This window comes from Giraffa tippelskirchi, chromosome 2, assembly GCF_054371585.1.
Source record: "Giraffa tippelskirchi isolate mGirTip1 chromosome 2, T2T-mGirTip1v1.2.pri, whole genome shotgun sequence".
Lineage (NCBI taxonomy): Eukaryota > Metazoa > Chordata > Mammalia > Artiodactyla > Giraffidae > Giraffa > Giraffa tippelskirchi.
In genome coordinates, this window is record NC_137276.1 from 225,226,738 (window position 1) to 225,244,046 (window position 17,309).

General features: G+C 36.6%; 1 protein-coding gene across 9 annotated transcripts in view; it reads right to left on the reverse strand.

The window, feature by feature from the left end:
• Positions 1–17,309, reverse strand: part of SCAF4 (SR-related CTD associated factor 4) — a 59,801-nt gene that overhangs the window by 19,846 nt on the left and 22,646 nt on the right. For 2 of the 9 annotated variants that reach the window (XM_081558187.1, XM_081558162.1), the window contains exons 4-14: positions 16,263–16,424; positions 15,005–15,140; positions 14,537–14,676; positions 13,770–13,940; positions 8,926–9,110; positions 8,454–8,562; positions 3,584–3,748; positions 2,972–3,057; positions 2,079–2,269; positions 833–933; positions 290–403 (exon numbers count right to left, since the gene is read on the reverse strand). In XM_081558187.1, the coding sequence (XP_081414313.1) occupies positions 290–403; positions 833–933; positions 2,079–2,269; positions 2,972–3,057; positions 3,584–3,748; positions 8,454–8,562; positions 8,926–9,110; positions 13,770–13,940; positions 14,537–14,676; positions 15,005–15,140; positions 16,263–16,424 (1,560 nt within the window). Of the gene's footprint in view, positions 1–289; positions 404–832; positions 934–2,078; positions 2,270–2,971; positions 3,058–3,583; positions 3,749–8,453; positions 8,563–8,925; positions 9,111–13,769; positions 13,947–14,536; positions 14,677–15,004; positions 15,141–16,262; positions 16,425–17,309 lie in introns of all 9 variants that reach the window. The other 7 variants (XM_081558178.1, XM_081558155.1, XM_081558170.1 and 4 more) reach the window with 4 other exon arrangements.

A 17,309-nucleotide genomic window follows, 5' to 3' on the forward strand; every position in this document is an offset into this window, starting at 1 on the left:
AATACAACATTTTTTGAATAACAAGAAAAAATATTTTACAAAATGACATTACATTGGAAACACCAATTAAATACTTTCATGAACCTACCTGCCCTTATTTTAAAAAAAAAAAAAAAGGACAAAATTCTACCATATACCTAGCATTTAAAATTTTATGTTAACTCTTAGGACATAACCGCTTTAAAAAAAGATGCACATGTAATAATACCCCAGTGTCCAAAACTACAGTTTTTAAAAGTCTCATACGTTACGTTAAAAAAAAAATGAATTATAAATGATAAAACAGTACCTTTATGGATTTCTGGTTCACTTTGTAGTTTCCTCGGCTCAGTTTCTGCAGGGCACGATAAGCATCTTGCCTATGAACCATAACAATATAGGCACAACCTCTGGGAGGAATCATCTGCTCCAAAAGATTTTAATATTATAAAATATGATAACAAAACCAAAAAGTAACAAGATACAATATTAAGCAGTCAGTTCCAACAACCCCAACTTGAACCCCCTGCACCCTCCAGAGCCCGTGTTCTATAACTGGAGAGTAAAAGAATTTGAAAATTGGTGGTTCCAGCTTAGTCTCAACTGCCAATCATCAACAAATTTATAGCCCCAAGCTTTGTTACATGAAGTCATTTTTAGAAAAAGATTTTAGATTAAATTTGGTTATCCAAAAAATGTAGTTAAATGCTAAACAAAAACTTAGAACACCTCAACTCCAGCCACATCTCTACAAACCTAGACCAATTTTAACTTAGGTCTCAAGTCCTTAATTTTGCAAAATAATATTAACCACATCTATCTACTGTCATTAAGAAATTTAATAAATACTCACATTAATTGATTCAATTGGACCAAACTCTTCTAAAAGACTGGCAACATCCTGCTGAGTAGTCCTTTTGTCCAGCTGTCCCACCCAGAGTGTAGTACTACAAACTTAAAATAAAATTATAATCATAAAAATATACATTCCATACTGAACAGCTCTGTACTTTACATGAAAAAAATCATTACAGAAAACATGCATGAGTTACATTATGATATCCACAAGTTTAAGTAAAAAGTACCACATGTGCTACGGCTCAATCACTCAGTCCTGTACGACTCTTTTCAAGCCCATGGACTGTAGCCCACCAGGCTCCTCTGTCCATGGAATTTTCCAGGCAAGAATACTGGAGTGGGTTGCCATTTCCTCCTCCAGGGGATCTTCGTGACCCAGGTCTCTTGTGTCTCCTGAAACTACAGGCAGATTCTTTATCACTGAGCCACCTGGAAAGCCCAAAACCCCATATAAGTTTTAAAAATTCTAGAAAATTACAGTAGTACTTCCAGAAATGGAACCAGGATAGTGAAAGGTAAACTGATGAGGTAGGAAAAAAATGGTCTTTTGAAGACACATCTGAAGATTTCATCTATGTAAACTAGAGTCAAAGAAGCAGCATTTTGCCCAAGATTGCCCTTGCCAAGTGAACAAAGGGGTTAAAGCCTTGATCCCAACAACCTTGATCACCAACCAATTCAGCACTTTTGTTCACTGTAAGTAGCTGTCCCTTTTCAACTGTCAAGTGTAATGATTTTTGTTTCATGTTGTGTCCTAGATAATAGACCCTGCAGAGTCAGAAGTTTTATATCTGCCCAAGTCATATTATCAATTAAAATTTCATTAATAGCTATACAGTTATATCAAGAATATCTACTATACCTTATTAAACATTCTAAACACATCATGAAATTCAGGAGATAATGCAAGCTAACATGGCCTATAAATTGTGCATCTTTATAAAACTAAGAAGGTATTAGTTCTGGAGGGGAACCCTCACCTTTCCTCAGTGTATAGATTTAGTTAACAACTATATTTCATACATTTGACTCAAGACACGCTATTACTCATCACTGTTAGTTTGGTTGACTCTTCATTGCTGCTTTACAGCCAGCTACAGGTACAAAAGCAAATCTAAAGGTATATGCCAAAGCACAGATAAGACACAATAAAGCAGTATTTTGCTAACTGGTTACAAAGCATTTAAAACTCATGACATGAAAAAAAAATGCAGGAAATGTGAATATAAATGTTCACTTACCACTCGCAGTTTCTGCTTTGATCTGAGGAAGGCCTTTTTGTCGGCGCTCCCTTTCCTTTTCTCGATCCCGTCTTTCTTGGGATCGAGACCGAGGAGAATGTCGGCGTCTATCTCTGGACCGAGATCGAGAACGTCGATGACGAGACCTTCGAGATCTAGAACCAGATCGAGATCGTCTCCTTTTTGGTGACCTAATGTTTTCAGTACAAGGGAGAATGGATTAATATACGGAAATAAAGAAAACTTCAGCATGTGTTAATCGGAAGAAGAAAAAATACAGCTAGGTAATTTAATGTAAGATATGTAAGAATTTGTAAGATGTTTAAGAATTTGACAGTAGGGAATTCATTTTAAGGATTTTTAACATGCTCAAAGTTAGAAAGCACATATATATTATAAATGAGATAAGTTTGCTAACTTATAAAAGTATCTCTCATCTTTGATACCTCTAGTACTATTTTAAATAACATCTTTGTAATGAAAAAGCTAATGTCATCACAGAGATATACTGTGACTGCTATTCTCTATCTTCTTAGAAAAGTCTTTTTTTCTGTAGCAATTAAAAATATGTGATCTGATTATAGTATTCGTTAATTTCTTTCCACTTTTTTTTTTGCTTGATAAATTGGTAAAGGAACTTTGAATACATAACTCTTACAATTTCATGCATATCTATAAAAACAGGCATTAGAGAAACTCAGAGGGGAAAAATATTGGTTAAGATGACTTAGTTTTTTTAAAATTATTATGTCTCCTGCCCCCATTCCACTCATACACACAAACATACCAAGTGTTATTTTATTAATCCCATACATCTGAAAACAATCCAACTTGATTTAAATACTAAGTCTCTTAAAACATGCACATTTGGATTAACATTTTCTATAAGCTACCTGGATGCTGATCTAGATCTTGACTTTCTGTGATCAGATATGTGCCGCTTAGCCTCTTGAATACAAGGTTGTTCTACTTCCATTTCCTTTAAAAAGAAAAACAAACACAAAACCCATCATTAAAGGAGAAAATGGAAAGTATAAATAGAAAAAAAGAGGCCAAAAACTTACAAAATGCTAAATTACAAATCTCTTGCCCGGAAAGTTCTCTTTTGATTACTTGAGACCTAACTACTAGCTTAATGATGACTGGAAAAAGTTTTTTCATATGGTTCACAAACTTAGAAGAAATACTTATCTACTTCTGGAAATTATTTTGTGAAAGTTAACATACTGTGTTAACAAACCACCACCTAAAGCAGTGAATTAGGTAGGCACTGTTTAAGCATTCCATACTCTATCTCAGTCCTCATGAACCCTACGAAAATTTATCCTATTATTATGTCCACCTCCCAAATGAAAAAGTTAGGTCACAGAGAAGGTGACTATGTGCCCAAAGTTAATAGTCTTTCATATTCAAAACTGAAGATAGAAAGCCAACAAACAGGCAGGAATCTGCTTATAAATCAAGGGAGCCAAAAAAAAATCAGCAACTGGAGAATGAAGCTTTACCTGATGTGCCTTCTGTGTAAGTGGCTCATTTTGTGCCTGAAAGGAAGTCTGGAAGGGCTGCTGCACAGGTGGCGTTGGAGGAATCACGGGCTGAGCCATGGGAGGAAACGGGGGTGTAGGAAGAAGGCCAAAGCCTGGCATCTGTCCATTAGGAGGAAGTGGAACCTTGTTTAAAAAAAAAAATTGTATGAGTAGATTTTAAGTAACCGCTACCAAAAGTAATTTTTAAAAAATTTTAGTTAACTTTATATAAAACTAAAACATCTTCAATAAATTTGGATCAAGGAAAAACTATGACATTCAACCATGACCAACAATTGCTACATATACAATTTTTATCCAAAAAGATTGCTTATATCCAAGAATACAGCTTAAAATACTAAAATTAACACACATGTCAAGTTTTATAATTTAAAAACATACCTTCATTTATACGAGGAAGCAATGTAACAGACTAAACTTAAACTCAGAGGTACTCTACTGGAAATTTTCTCTCTTCAACTTTAAAGGCAATTAAGCTTTAGGGGAGGAAAAGTGTTTAGAAGCACTGACTTCTAAGTTTGTTTTAAAAATTTTACTCCAAGGGGAGTTTCAGCCAACATGCCTACCGCTGAATATATTTAGGGTTTGAAATATCATAATAATGAGAGTATTATGTCACAATCTAACAATTTTGTACAGGTAACATTCTAATGCCAATACAATAGAAAGTATAATTGTAATGTCACTATAATATAAAAAAGCAGTCTTTCTAAATTATTAATAAACTATCAATAATTGTTAAACATTTGGAATTAAGTTCACAGGTTTCATCTGTATTTTAAACAGGCTGATAAAATATTTTTTAAATTTCATCTATCAACAAGTCATAGAGTTTTGCCAAGAGAATGCACTGGTCATAGCAAACACCCTCTTCCAACAAAACAAGACTCTACACATGGACATCACCAGATGGTCAACACTGAAATCAGATTGATTATATCCTTTGCAGCCAAAGATGGAGAAGCTCTATACAGTCAGCAAAAACAAGACCAGGAGGTGACTGTGGCTCAGATAATGAACTCCTTATTGCCAAATTCAGACTGAAATTGAAGAAAGTAGGGAAAACCACTAGACCATTCAGGTATGACCTAAATCAATCCCTAAAGATTATACAGTGAAAGTGAGAAATGGATTTAAGGGACTAGATCTGATAGACAGAGTGCCTGATGAACTATGGACGGAGGTTCGTGACATTGTACAGGAGACAGGGAGGAAGACCATCCCCAAGAAAAAGAAATGCAAAAAAAGCAAAACGGCTGTCTGAAGAGGCCTTACAAATAGCTGTGAAAGACGGGAAGCAAAAAGCAAAGGAGAAAAGGAAAGATATACCCATTTGAATGCAGAATTCCAAAGAATAGCAAGGAGAGATAAGAAAGCCTTCCTCAGTGATCAGTGCAAAGAAATGGAGGAAAAGAACAGAATGGGAAAGAATAGAGATCTCTTCAAGAAAATTAAGAGGTACCAAGGGAATATTTCATGCAAAGATGGGCTCAATATAGGACAGAAATGGTATGGACCTAACAGAAGCAGAAGATATTAAGAAGAGGTGGCAAGAATACACAGAAGAACTGTACAAAAATGATCTTCACGACCCAGATAATCGCGATGGTGTGATCGCTCACCTAGAGCCAGACATCCTGGAATGTGAAGTCAAGTGGGCCTTAGGAAGCATCACTACAAATAAAGCTAGTGGAGGTGATGGAATTCCAGTTGAGCTATTTCAAATCCTGAAAGATGATAATGCGGAAGTGCTGCCCTCAATATGCCAGCAAATCTGGAAAACTCAGCAGTGGCCACAGGACTGGAAAAGGTCAGTTTTCATTCCAATCCCAAAGAAAGGCAATGCCAAAGAATGCTCAAACTACCGCACAATTGCACTCATCTTCCCCAGTGGCTCAGAGAGTAAAGCGTCTGCCCGCAATGCGGGAGGCCTGGGTTCGATCCCTGGGTCAGGAAGATCCCCTGTAGAAGGAAATGGCAACCCACTCCAGTGTTCTTGCCTGGAAAATCCCATGGACGGAGAAGCCTGGTAGGCTACAGTCCATGGGGTCGCAAAGAGTCGGACACGACTGAGCAACTTCACTCACACGCTAGTAAAGTAATGCTCAAAATTCTCCAAGCCAGGCTTCAATAATACATGAACCGTGAACTTCCAGGTGTTCAAGCTGGTTTTAGAAAAGGCAGAGGAACCAGAGATCAAATTGCCAACATCCGCTGGATCATTGAAAAAGCAAGAGTTCCAGAAAAACATCTATTTCTGCTTTATTGACTATGCCAAAGCCTTTGACTGTGTGGATCACAAGAAACTGTGGAAAATTCTGAAAGAGATGGGAAAACCAGACCACCTGACCTGTCTCTTGAGAAATCTGTATGCAGGTCAGGAAGCAACAGTTAGAACTGGACATGGAACAACAGACTGGTTCCAAATTGGGAAAGGAGTACGTCAAGGCTGTATATTGTCTCCCTGTTTATTCAACTTATATGCAGAGTACATCATGAGAAACGCTGGGCTGAAAGAAACACAAGCTGGAATCAAGATTGCTGGGAGAAATATCAATAACCTCAGATATGCAGATGACACCACCCTTATGGCACAAAGTGAAGAAGAACTAAAGATTCTCTTGATGAAGGTGAAAGAGGAGAGTGAAAAAGCTGGCTTAAAGCTCAAGATTCAGAAAACTAAGATCATGGCATCTGGTCCCATCACTTCATGGCAAATAGATGGGGAAACAGTGGAAACAGTGGCTGACTCTATTTTTTTGGGCTCCAGAATCACTGCAGATGGTGACTGCAGCCATGAAATTAAAAGACGCTTGCTCCTTGAAAGAAAAGTTATGACCAACCAAGACAGCATATTAAAAAGCAGAGATATTACTTTGCCAATAAAGGTCCGTCTAGTCAAGGCTATGGTTTTTCCAGTTGTCATGTATGGATGTGAGAATTTGACTATAAAGAAAGCTAAGTGCCAAAGAATTGATGCTTTTGAACTGTTGGAGAAGCCTCTTGAGAGTCCCTTAGATTGCAAGGAGGTCCAACCAGTCCATCCTAAAGGAGATCAGTCCTGGGTGTTCATTGGAAGGACTGATGTTGAAGCTGAAACTCCAATTCTTTGGCCACCTGATGCGAAGAGCTGACTCATTTGAAAAGACCCTGATGCTGGGAAAGATTGAGGGCAGGAGAAGAAGGGGATGACAGAGGATGAAATGGTTAGATGGCATCACCAACTCAATGGACATGAGTCTGGGTAAACTTCGGGACTTGGTGATAGACAGGGAGGCCTGGCGTGAGTCCATGGGGTCACAACGAGTTGGACACGACTGAGCGACTGAACTGATCAACAAGTCACTAAACCACAATGTCAATTTCATATGAGCAAAAACAGGCATATCTCAAGATGTGATGGATTCGATTCTGGACCACTGTAATAAATTGAATACAGCAATAAAGTGAGTCACATGAATATTTTGGTTTTCCAAAGCATATAAAACTTATGCTCACACTTACTGCAGTTCAGTTAGTGTGCAATATATCCAAATAAAACAATGTATATGCTTTAACTAAAAAATACTATCTTGCTAAAAAAAAACGCCAATAATCATTTGACAACCCACGGTTGCCATAAACCTTCAATTTGTTAAAAAAGTGCAGGATCTGTGAAAAATAAAAAAACAAGGTATGCCTTTAAATATAATGGATTGAACATGATACAGATAAAAAAATTAGTATCTTCTAAAAGGTTTCTTAGAACATTTTCTAAATTAAGTCTATAAAGGAGCATTTCCCAAAGGCTGGCTGTACAACAGAATCGTAACATAATTAAAATAAATAAAGATTCTCTAAGATTGACTATTGCAGCAGAAGTCTAGGATATGTATTTTTTAGTATGTTCCTCCAATTGAGATGTACAGTCAAGTTTCGAAAACTCTGAATTAGAGGATTTATTAAAATAAATCCAACAAACAAACTTAGTCTAACTTCCTGAAATTCTCCAGTATGATGTCCTCTTTATACTGCAGATTTCAAACTATATTCCTGAATGTCAAAGAGCTGAAAGCCCTCTAAAGCAACAAGTCACACAACATTAATAAAGAAAAAAGGGAGACTTCCCTGGCAGTCCAGTGGTTAAGACTCTGTGCTCCCAATGCAGGCAGCACAGGTTCAACCCATGGCTGGGAAACTAAGATCCTGCATAACACAGTGTACCGCAAAAATAAATAAATAAATAAAAGGGAAAGGGGGGTCAAAGACTCTCAGAAGGGGAAAAGCTGTATAACTAAATAGGTCAGTTTCTTAAAATAGAACCAACAATCTCTCTCAACTATTTAAATAAAAATACCTATTAAGTTGTTAGCATGAATATTTAGTATCCTTGTTTTAATTAAAGCAAAAAAGCAACTCAAATCAATTATGTGCTCGACAGCTTTTAGTACAGCTTAAGTACTATATTCAGAGAAGGCAATGGCAACCCACTCTAGTATTCTTGCCTGGAAAATCCCATGCATGGAGGAGCCTGGTAGGCTTCAGTGCATGGGGTCTCGAAGAGTCAGACACGACTGAGCGACTTCACTTTCACTTTTCACTTTCATGCATTGGAGAAGGAAATGGCAACCCACTCCAGTGTTCTTGCCTGGAGAATCCCCGGGACAGCGGAGCCTGGTGGGCTGCCGTCTATGGGGTCGCACAGAGTCCGACACGACGGAAGCGACTTAGCAGCAGCACTTAGCAGCAAGTACTATTTAGCTACCCACACAGCTAAATACTACTACTCTCAGAAGTGCAACCCAGATGCGCCAATGAACACATCTTCAGTAATTAGAAATGCCTCTACCTGATGATGCACTGGATCCTGCTGCACTGCCATCATTCGAGGCGGAAACTGATCCATGTTCTGATGTTGGGTATATGCTGGTTGCGGCATGCCATCTCCAGGAAACCCACTACAAGAATTGAGCAGTCTTCTTTTTACTCATTCAAAAACAGATCATTCTTGTCTACATTTATGCTACAGAAACTTACAGAATGCTGTTCAGGAGTTGTTAACAACCAATATTTTACTGAATCATTTATTTATTTGCCTATATTAACTTAAAAACTCAGCATTATTCCCAACATAAAAGTCATTTTTATTGTAAATCCGACAGGATCCCCTCCCCATTCAGAAGAAAGCCCCAAATACAATTTTTAAAAGGATTTTAGAAGACGCTATATGAAAAATGACTGTTATTAAGTGTTACTTGCATTATGCCTTGTAATGACTACCAAAGTTCTACCTGCTGAGGAATTGAAAGAAAGAGACGTACAAGGGTGCCTGTGGAGGAGAGGCAGTGGGCGCAGCCACAGAAGGCGCGGCGGCAGCAGCAGGCGTAGTGGGCACAACAGCGGCAGGAGCAGGTGTCGTGGTGGCCGAGGAGGCAACAGCATCTTCTTTCTTGGATTCTTCCACAGCTTCTGGCTCATCATCATAATCAAATCTATCAAGTAGCTTCTGCAAGAGTCATGCCAATATTCCATTTTAAAATTCAGGTTGTGATTCTTTGCACAAAAAACTTTATAAAAACAGACATTCACCATCATCTATGATACTGCTATGCTGTGATGTACAATTTCATCTTCCCACATGCCTCTTAGGGACTTTGGTACACAGACAATTTTTACACAATGCCATTCTGAAAAGACCCTTTTAAAAATGGTTTTTCTTCCAATTCTAAATACAGTGTTGCCTTTTTTTTTTCTTCTATTTTCTATATTATAACTAATTTAGCAGTAGAAAGATTTTACAAAACCATTTTCCTAGACTAAAAACTGTGCACACATGAAAATGGGTACACATTTTTGGTCGGCTTTGTAAAATGTACAAAAAGAAAGACCATCTTATCCAATCTTATAAATATCTACTTATAAATTTTGCTCACTCAAGAATATGAAAAAAAGAGAGAACAGCACAGACAAGGCTGCAAAATCTACCTGTGCCCTTGCTTCTTTCTTAAAACTTCACAGCTCATCTTTTACCAGAAACTTCCATTAAAACAAAACCAGAAAACAAAAACCAATCAGTGTACTCCACAGGATCACATGTCTAGAAGAGTCATTTGAAATATGATTACATTTATTCAGAATAAGGAATCAAAGTATTGGGCTAGCCCAAAAGCTTGTTCGGGTTTTTCCTTACAATGTTACACAACCACTACTGTGTTTTGGTATATTACACACAATACTTCATCACAAGAAGCATGCAATGCAGATATAGTTTCCTCTTCTTACAGACAAGGAGACTAAGGTCATGTAATTAAGAAACAACCTAGACTGTACAGTTATATATAGTAGAGTCTAGATGTGGACAATGGTCTTTTTTTAACCTCAGTCCCTAGCATTCAATAAGGCAGTCTTTTTTCTCAGGGTATGACCTTCCCGTTCATGGATTTTCAATCTCGAACTCCTAAATTTGTGTTGTTCTGTGATAGTTCTGCCTGGAAATTCTGGTTCTACTTTACTGGACGACAGATTTCTAAATTGCTTCTTTCTTCATAATTCTGGGCCACATGATTAAAAGTTCTGATTATAATCGAGAAATCTAACATGGCCCAGGCACCTTGCTGCTTTATGCACATGAGGTTACTTAACCTTCAAGGCAGTAAAAAAACAAAAGGTACTACCATTGCTCCTTTACAGAGGTATACAGTCAATATTTAAGTAACTCAACATCAGTAGAGTCAATGACAGGAGCCAAAATTAAAACTCAGGTCTAGGGCTTCCCTGATGGCTCAGGGGTGAAGAATCTGCCTGCCAGTGCAAGAGACACAGGTTTGATCCCTGGTCTGGGAAGATTCCATATGCCGTGGAACAACTAAGCCTGTGTGCCACAACTAACAAGCCTGTGCTCGAAGCCCGAGAGCTGCAACTACTGCAGCCTGCTTCTCCTAGAGCTTATGCTCCACAACAAGAAAAGCCAGCACGAGGAGACTGCACACAACTGGTGAGTAGCCCCCCTTGCTGCAACCAGAAAAAGCCTGCACAGCAACGAAGACTCAGCACAGCCAAAAGTAAATAAAATTTAAAAAACAAAACTAAAAAACTTAGGTTTAAACTATCTACAAAAACAAACAAGAACTCTCTGCAGTTTATCACATATAGACATGTTCCTTAAAAGTTTTAGGATTCATACCTATTGCTTTGGGAAAACATCTGAAACAATTAAAAAATTTAACTGAGCCCTCCTATCTAAAAAGATATTTCTGTTGCTTTTAAGGAAACCAAAGATCTATGAAGCAGCTGAAACAGACAAGCTGTTCCCAGTCAGCTGTTTGACTAGCTTAAAATAGACCTTTTCAGTCAAAAGCAAAGCACAAAATTCCTTTTTCTAAACTTAATGTAACTAACAAACATTGATCAATCCACTTAAGATAAAACACTAGAGGAATTAGTTGTAATTCAAATGAACAACAAAATATGAATGCCACTGCTAGCACTGCTATTATGCAACTTTTTTTTTTCTGGAAGTCCTAGCCACCAGACAGTAAAAAACGAAACAGGTCTAGATGTTGAAGGGGAAAAGTCAAATAGGAGCCTACAAAATCTGAGAGAACACCAAGATAATTTACAAGATAACATAAAAATTCAATTGTTTCCCTCTACAGCATCAACTGGGCTTCCCAGGTGGCTCAGCAGTAAAGAATCCGCCTGGAATGCAGGGGCCACAGGAGTTGCCGGTTTGATCCCTGGATCGGGAAGATCCCCTGGAGGAGGAAATGGCAACCCACTCCAGTATTCTTCCCTGGAGAATCCCATGGACAGAGGAGCCTAGTGGGCTACAGTCCATAGGGTTTCAAAGAGTTGGACACAAAAGTGTTATGAAACATTAAACATGAAAAATGAGTAAATTATCTAAGAATAAATGAAACAAGAAATATAAACAAATATCAGAAACCTAGTAAACTGAGATTCTATACAAGAAATTATCAGTACTTCTTAATTTATCTTGTAAATTCATAAAAATTTATGCTAACGCTCAGCTCATCTGGAAAAGGATGCTGTGATGGTCAACTGTATGTGCCAACTTGGCTAGGTTATGATGTCCATTTGTTTGGTCAAATATTAACCTAGATGTTGCTCTGACGGTATTTTAAAAATGTGATTGACAGGGAATTCCCTGGTGATCCAATGGTTAGTACTCTGCACTTTCACCGTCATGAGCCTGGGGTTCAATCCCTGGTTGGGGAGCTAAGATCCTTTAAGCTGCGTCGAGCAGCAAAGAAAAAGAAAAGTGACTAACATTTAAATTAGTGGACTGTGAATAAAGAAACATCTTCCATAATATGGGTGTGCCTCAACCAATCAGTCAAAGGCCTTATAGCAGGGTTTCCCAAAGACGGCATTCTCAAGACAGCAACAGGAAAACCTTTTGCCTTGCAGAATTTAGACTCAAGACTGCAGCATTAACTCGTACCTGGATTTCCAGCCTGACATTCGAACCTACACTTGACAACTACATGAACCAATCCCTTAACCCCCGCCCCGCTTTGTGTGTCTGTGCCTATAATTGGTTCTGTTTCTCTGGAGAATCCCAATTCACATGCCCAAGAAAAGGCAAAGAATCTCTGAAAAAAGAATAAAGGCAGAAAACACATGTAGACATGAACTGTAAGTTGCAAGTGTTTAAACTGCTATGATGCCAAAATAAACACAGATCCTAGTGGGACAAAATGGTACCTAGAGACAGACATAGAAAAAAGTGTATGACAAAAATTGTGAGGGAGAACTGGCTATTTCCAAAAATATAAAGGTTTAACTATCTTGAACTATATGCTAATATAAGTTCTTGATACATTGATACAAACATAAAAAATAGAAATATAAAACTACTAGAAGAAATAGAGAATTTTTAATACAAGTGGGGAGAATTTTCCTAATCACAACACAGAACAGAAGACTAAAAAACAAAACCATGGCACCAAACAATTTATGTTCACATATGCAGAGGAAATAGGTCTGAAAAAACATACACTAATCAGTGGAACTGATTTCCTTTTTTACTTCAGAACTTTCCATATTATCTGCATTTTCCCCCTAAAAGCATATACTTCTTTTGTACTCAAAAATTTTAATCCAATCTTCTTTTAATCAGTAGTCACTCATAAATCATATAGAAAGAATAACAAGCAGTAATTTCCATATGGATTCTTAATATTAACCACTAGCAATGGTTACTGTATCTTAGAATGCTAGAAAGAAACAGATATTTTAGAGATGATTAAATTAAAAGATAGTTCATTCTAGGATTATCAACCTTTTGTGTTTTTTTGTACTGTAACTCATAAAATGAAATAAAATTTTATATAGTCATATATAAAGACAAGACACAAACAGGTAAGAGTGGAGTTGTTTAGGCTAACATTCCAACAGGAAGCTCTGAGCTGTGCATTTTCAACACATCTATACCCTTAGTGGGAGCTCCTTAAACATAACTAAGGCCCAAAAGAGAAGTTTGAAGACACTAAACCAACCCAAACTCTCATATTATAGATGAGGTAACTAATGTTTTCAACAACAGAAAACAGAAAGCAACTTAAATGTCTTTCAACAGGGGAAATGGTTAAACTTATGTGTCCATGTAATGGAATAATCCTAATGAGCACTCAGTACATATGTAGATTTACATCTATTAACCTTAACAACAACCCAGAGACGTGAGGATTAAGATGAAAAATAAGCCAGTTAGAAACAATGTGTATATGTATTTATGTATATAGATTAAAAATACCTGTTTTTATATATGTATACACACACACATACACACAAACACACAGATACATAATGACCAAAAAAGAAAAGACTATATCCACAGGAAATCAATTCTGAAAAGATATACAGCAGAATGTTACAGTAGTTATTCTTGAGTAAGGGGGTTAATGGTGAATGTTCTGTTTCCTTTATACTGTTTATTTTTCTCTTATATTGAAAATTTGCAATGAGTATATATTACATTTATAACCAAGAATAAGAATCAATGTTTTGATGTCGAGGGGGAAAATCCCTCAAATAACTAAATGAACAATCCAGGTATAAATGAACAATCCAGGTAAGTCAGAAAAGGGTTAACTTCTACAGTGATAGAAACAATGGGATGGGTTATGTGAGAGAAGCATACCTTGTCAAATGCAGTTTTTTGTTCAGGTGGGGGGAAAGCAGCTTTTTGTTCAGGTGGTTGTGTAGGAGCTGTCTTTAACTGAGCTGTGATAGCCTGAACCTGAGCCATCACAGCATTGTCAATGGCGGGAGACTGTGGTTTTGGAGGCTGCTGAAAAGTCTGAAGGATCTGCTGAAGCTTAAAGAATGGGAAAACTGATAAACCACACAACAAAGGATAATCATAGTATCAAAAGTTAATTCACTGAAAAAAAAAATCTTAATAGTGAATCAAAATAGCATAGGCACGGAGGAACTTGGAAAAAGGAACCAACCTTTTAGTAATGGTTAAGTTTACCGTGAATGAATGTATCAGGGATATAATGTGTGTTGCTTAAGGTTAAAAGTATATGCTGATGACTCCAATGGTAGACAATGATGGTCAGAGAGAAGAGAAAATACACTGAATTGTGAACAATGTATATATGTTTTCTAAAAAAGTATAAAAAAATCATCTCCATCAATCCATATAATTTTGTAACTAGCACTGTGAGCAACACCACCACCCTTAGAGCTCTGCAGGGGCACACCATTCCTCAGTGTGCTGCTCCCTTCCTTCTTACTTTTCCCACATTTCCCCTATTATCCTTGTGAATTTACCTTCCTTGCAAAGGCTTTTCCAGTAGAAACATTCCCTCCTCACAATGTGCTCGTTAACCAGGAATGTAAAATAAGAACTGACAATAGTACCTAACTGCAAACTATTTAATCTTTGGATAGACAGTTTACCTGTTGACCTTGAGTTGTCTGAAACAGTTGGGCCACAGCAGCAAAAGCATCAGAGCTGGGCAACTGTGGTACAGTTGGTACAGAGTTTGCAGTGGCTTGTGGGGGTTCAGAAGAAACTTTAACTGGAGGTGGAGGTGAACCTAAAAAAGAAAAGATCACTAAGGCCTCAGAAAACTTTTAACTCATAAATATTTCCTTTAAACTCCATTAAGCTTCTTTACTAAAACAATACTCCATTCAGTTTAACATACAGTAAAAAGTATAGATTATGGTATTACAGTCTATATTGCAACAAGCACTGAATACTTTTATTAGAAATAATAATGATGGGAAGAAAATTTTATCTTCCAAGATATAAACTCAAGTTTCCTTCTTATAGAAAAATTCCATCACTATAAACAGATTCCAAACATTTCATGCACAAAAAATGATACAATTCTCTAAGCGCACAGACACACCTGACCTTACCTTCATTATTAGTAACATTTTCTGTTACTGGAGCAGCATTACTGGTTCCCGCTGCCATGTCCAAAAGAGGCTGAATAATTTCAATTTTGAATACTCCATTTTTTTGCCAAAGGTTCAATACACGAACTATTTTACTCTGTTATGTGAAAAGACATGAATATAGAATAAGTATTAGCATAAATAATTTATTAAACCTCTTATGAAAAGAGAGAACAAAACACCACAGGCTAACATTTCCATGCTGTATCTGTTTCGTAAATAGAAAACAATCTATCATCAGAATTACAACCTCATTAAACTACTCTAACCTTCCTTCAGTAGTGTAATCCAGGGTAAGAAACAGGGAGAGGGAAAAAACAAAAAATTAACCTAGAGAATCAAAAGAAATGCATCAGAATAATAAAAATGTACTTGAAATTTTCATATTTATGATTAGAAAGAAACCAAAAAATTCAGTTATCTAAGAAGAGTAAAATGAAAAGCTTTCCAGGATGATTTTCATAGTTAAAATATTTAACACAATTAACTGGCCTCTAATTGCTAGGTGAGTTGTTTTGTGGGCTACCAAATTTGAAGGAGATCCAGAGAAAATGTGTTATTCATGGTTACAACTCTTATCTCCTACTCAAGGAATGATCTTTTCTCTTGTACATTTTTCCCACAAGAGCATTTCTCCAAGAATATAGAGAATCCGTAACATGCAAATTTATACGTCATTTATTATACAGGCTCTAGTCTTTGTTATTTTGAGTTTACCAGTGTATTTCTCCCATCTATTAGAGTCTAGTTTTGTGTCTATGTTTTTCTATCTTTTTATAGTACAGAGTAAAACCAGCTATAAATGTGAGGAATTAAATACAGTAGTCTGATTGCTAATGAATATCATTTATACTTCAACATTTCGATATGATGGGGAAAGGCAATGATGGGTCCCTTCCTTCTGGAATAAACAACAATTTGAGATAAGCACTGTCCTCCTCTACTGCAGAATTTCTTTACCATTCAGTCACAAGAAATCTTTCTAACAATGTTTTCTTTAAAGCAAGATGCTCCTTTTGTATTTCAATAGTACAACATTTCTGAAGGACTTCACAAGAAAATAGATATGACTACTACAGAAAAAAACTGGGTTTTGTTTCAAGTTCACAGAGATCACTATGTGATTACCTTTCTAATAATACAGTAGGCTTTAAATACCTAATATACATTTAAGAACAGTGTAAGAATACAAGTTTAATTTAAAAATTAGAAACTATACCTTATCTTCAGATGGACAAAGATACAGATATTGGAATGTGGCAGTTATGTTTTTAGAGAATCTTGGCCCAAAAACATCTTTATCAGTTCCAAACTGATGACGAGACTGTCGCACAATTGAGTCGATTACATATAATCCTGGAACCTTGTATTCTGGTTTACACTACAAAGATTAAAGATGTAAAGTCGATACAAGAAAAGTAAATTACAATTTGACACCCATTAATCTCACTCTTATGAAACTATATATCCAAGGTTATTTCTATAGAAATAAATACTTAAGTTATTAATTTATGCAATTAAATAACTACTTAAATGTTTAATTCTCTGATTGGCTAGCCTGTCAAGCTTCCCACATGTTTGTAGAGAACTACCATTCTCTTGATGTTTCAGACTCCCAATATTTTACTTTTTTCTGATCCCTCTGTCCTCCCCCCTCCAACTTCCTAGAATTAGCATTCCTTTACCAATTCCTAAGCCACCTCCATACAGATCTACTTATTATGGAAAAATCTACTCTCATTTATCCTGCTCAAAAAAATAACTTTTAACTTTTAAAATGATCAAAAAGCCAATTTTAACCAAAACATTAATTTCAATTCTATTAAAGTACAGTATCAGAGAAACAAAACCCAAAAGGCAAAATCATTCTTGGCCTTACAAATTGACAAGATAAAATGAACAAACAGACACCTGCACACATTTCTGGTGGTACAACCTTTATGAAAAATAATTTAGCAATAAACACAAAGCCTTGTTTGATCCAACAACCCTATTTCTAGAAATTTCTACTAAGGAAAACAGACTCCATATTTCCAATGCAGGGGGCACAGTTTGATCCCTGGTCGGGGAACTAAGACTCCACAAGCCACATGGCATGGCCAAAAAAGTTAAAAAAAAAAAAAAAAAAAGGTACAGCTCTAGATTAGGGGAGAAGACAAAGATGTCTCAGTCTCCTTTCTCAGTCCTTTACTGACATAGACGTGTGCTAATGTTACATATGTTATAAAACAACATATAACTGTAGAAGTGAAAAGTGGTTTAATTA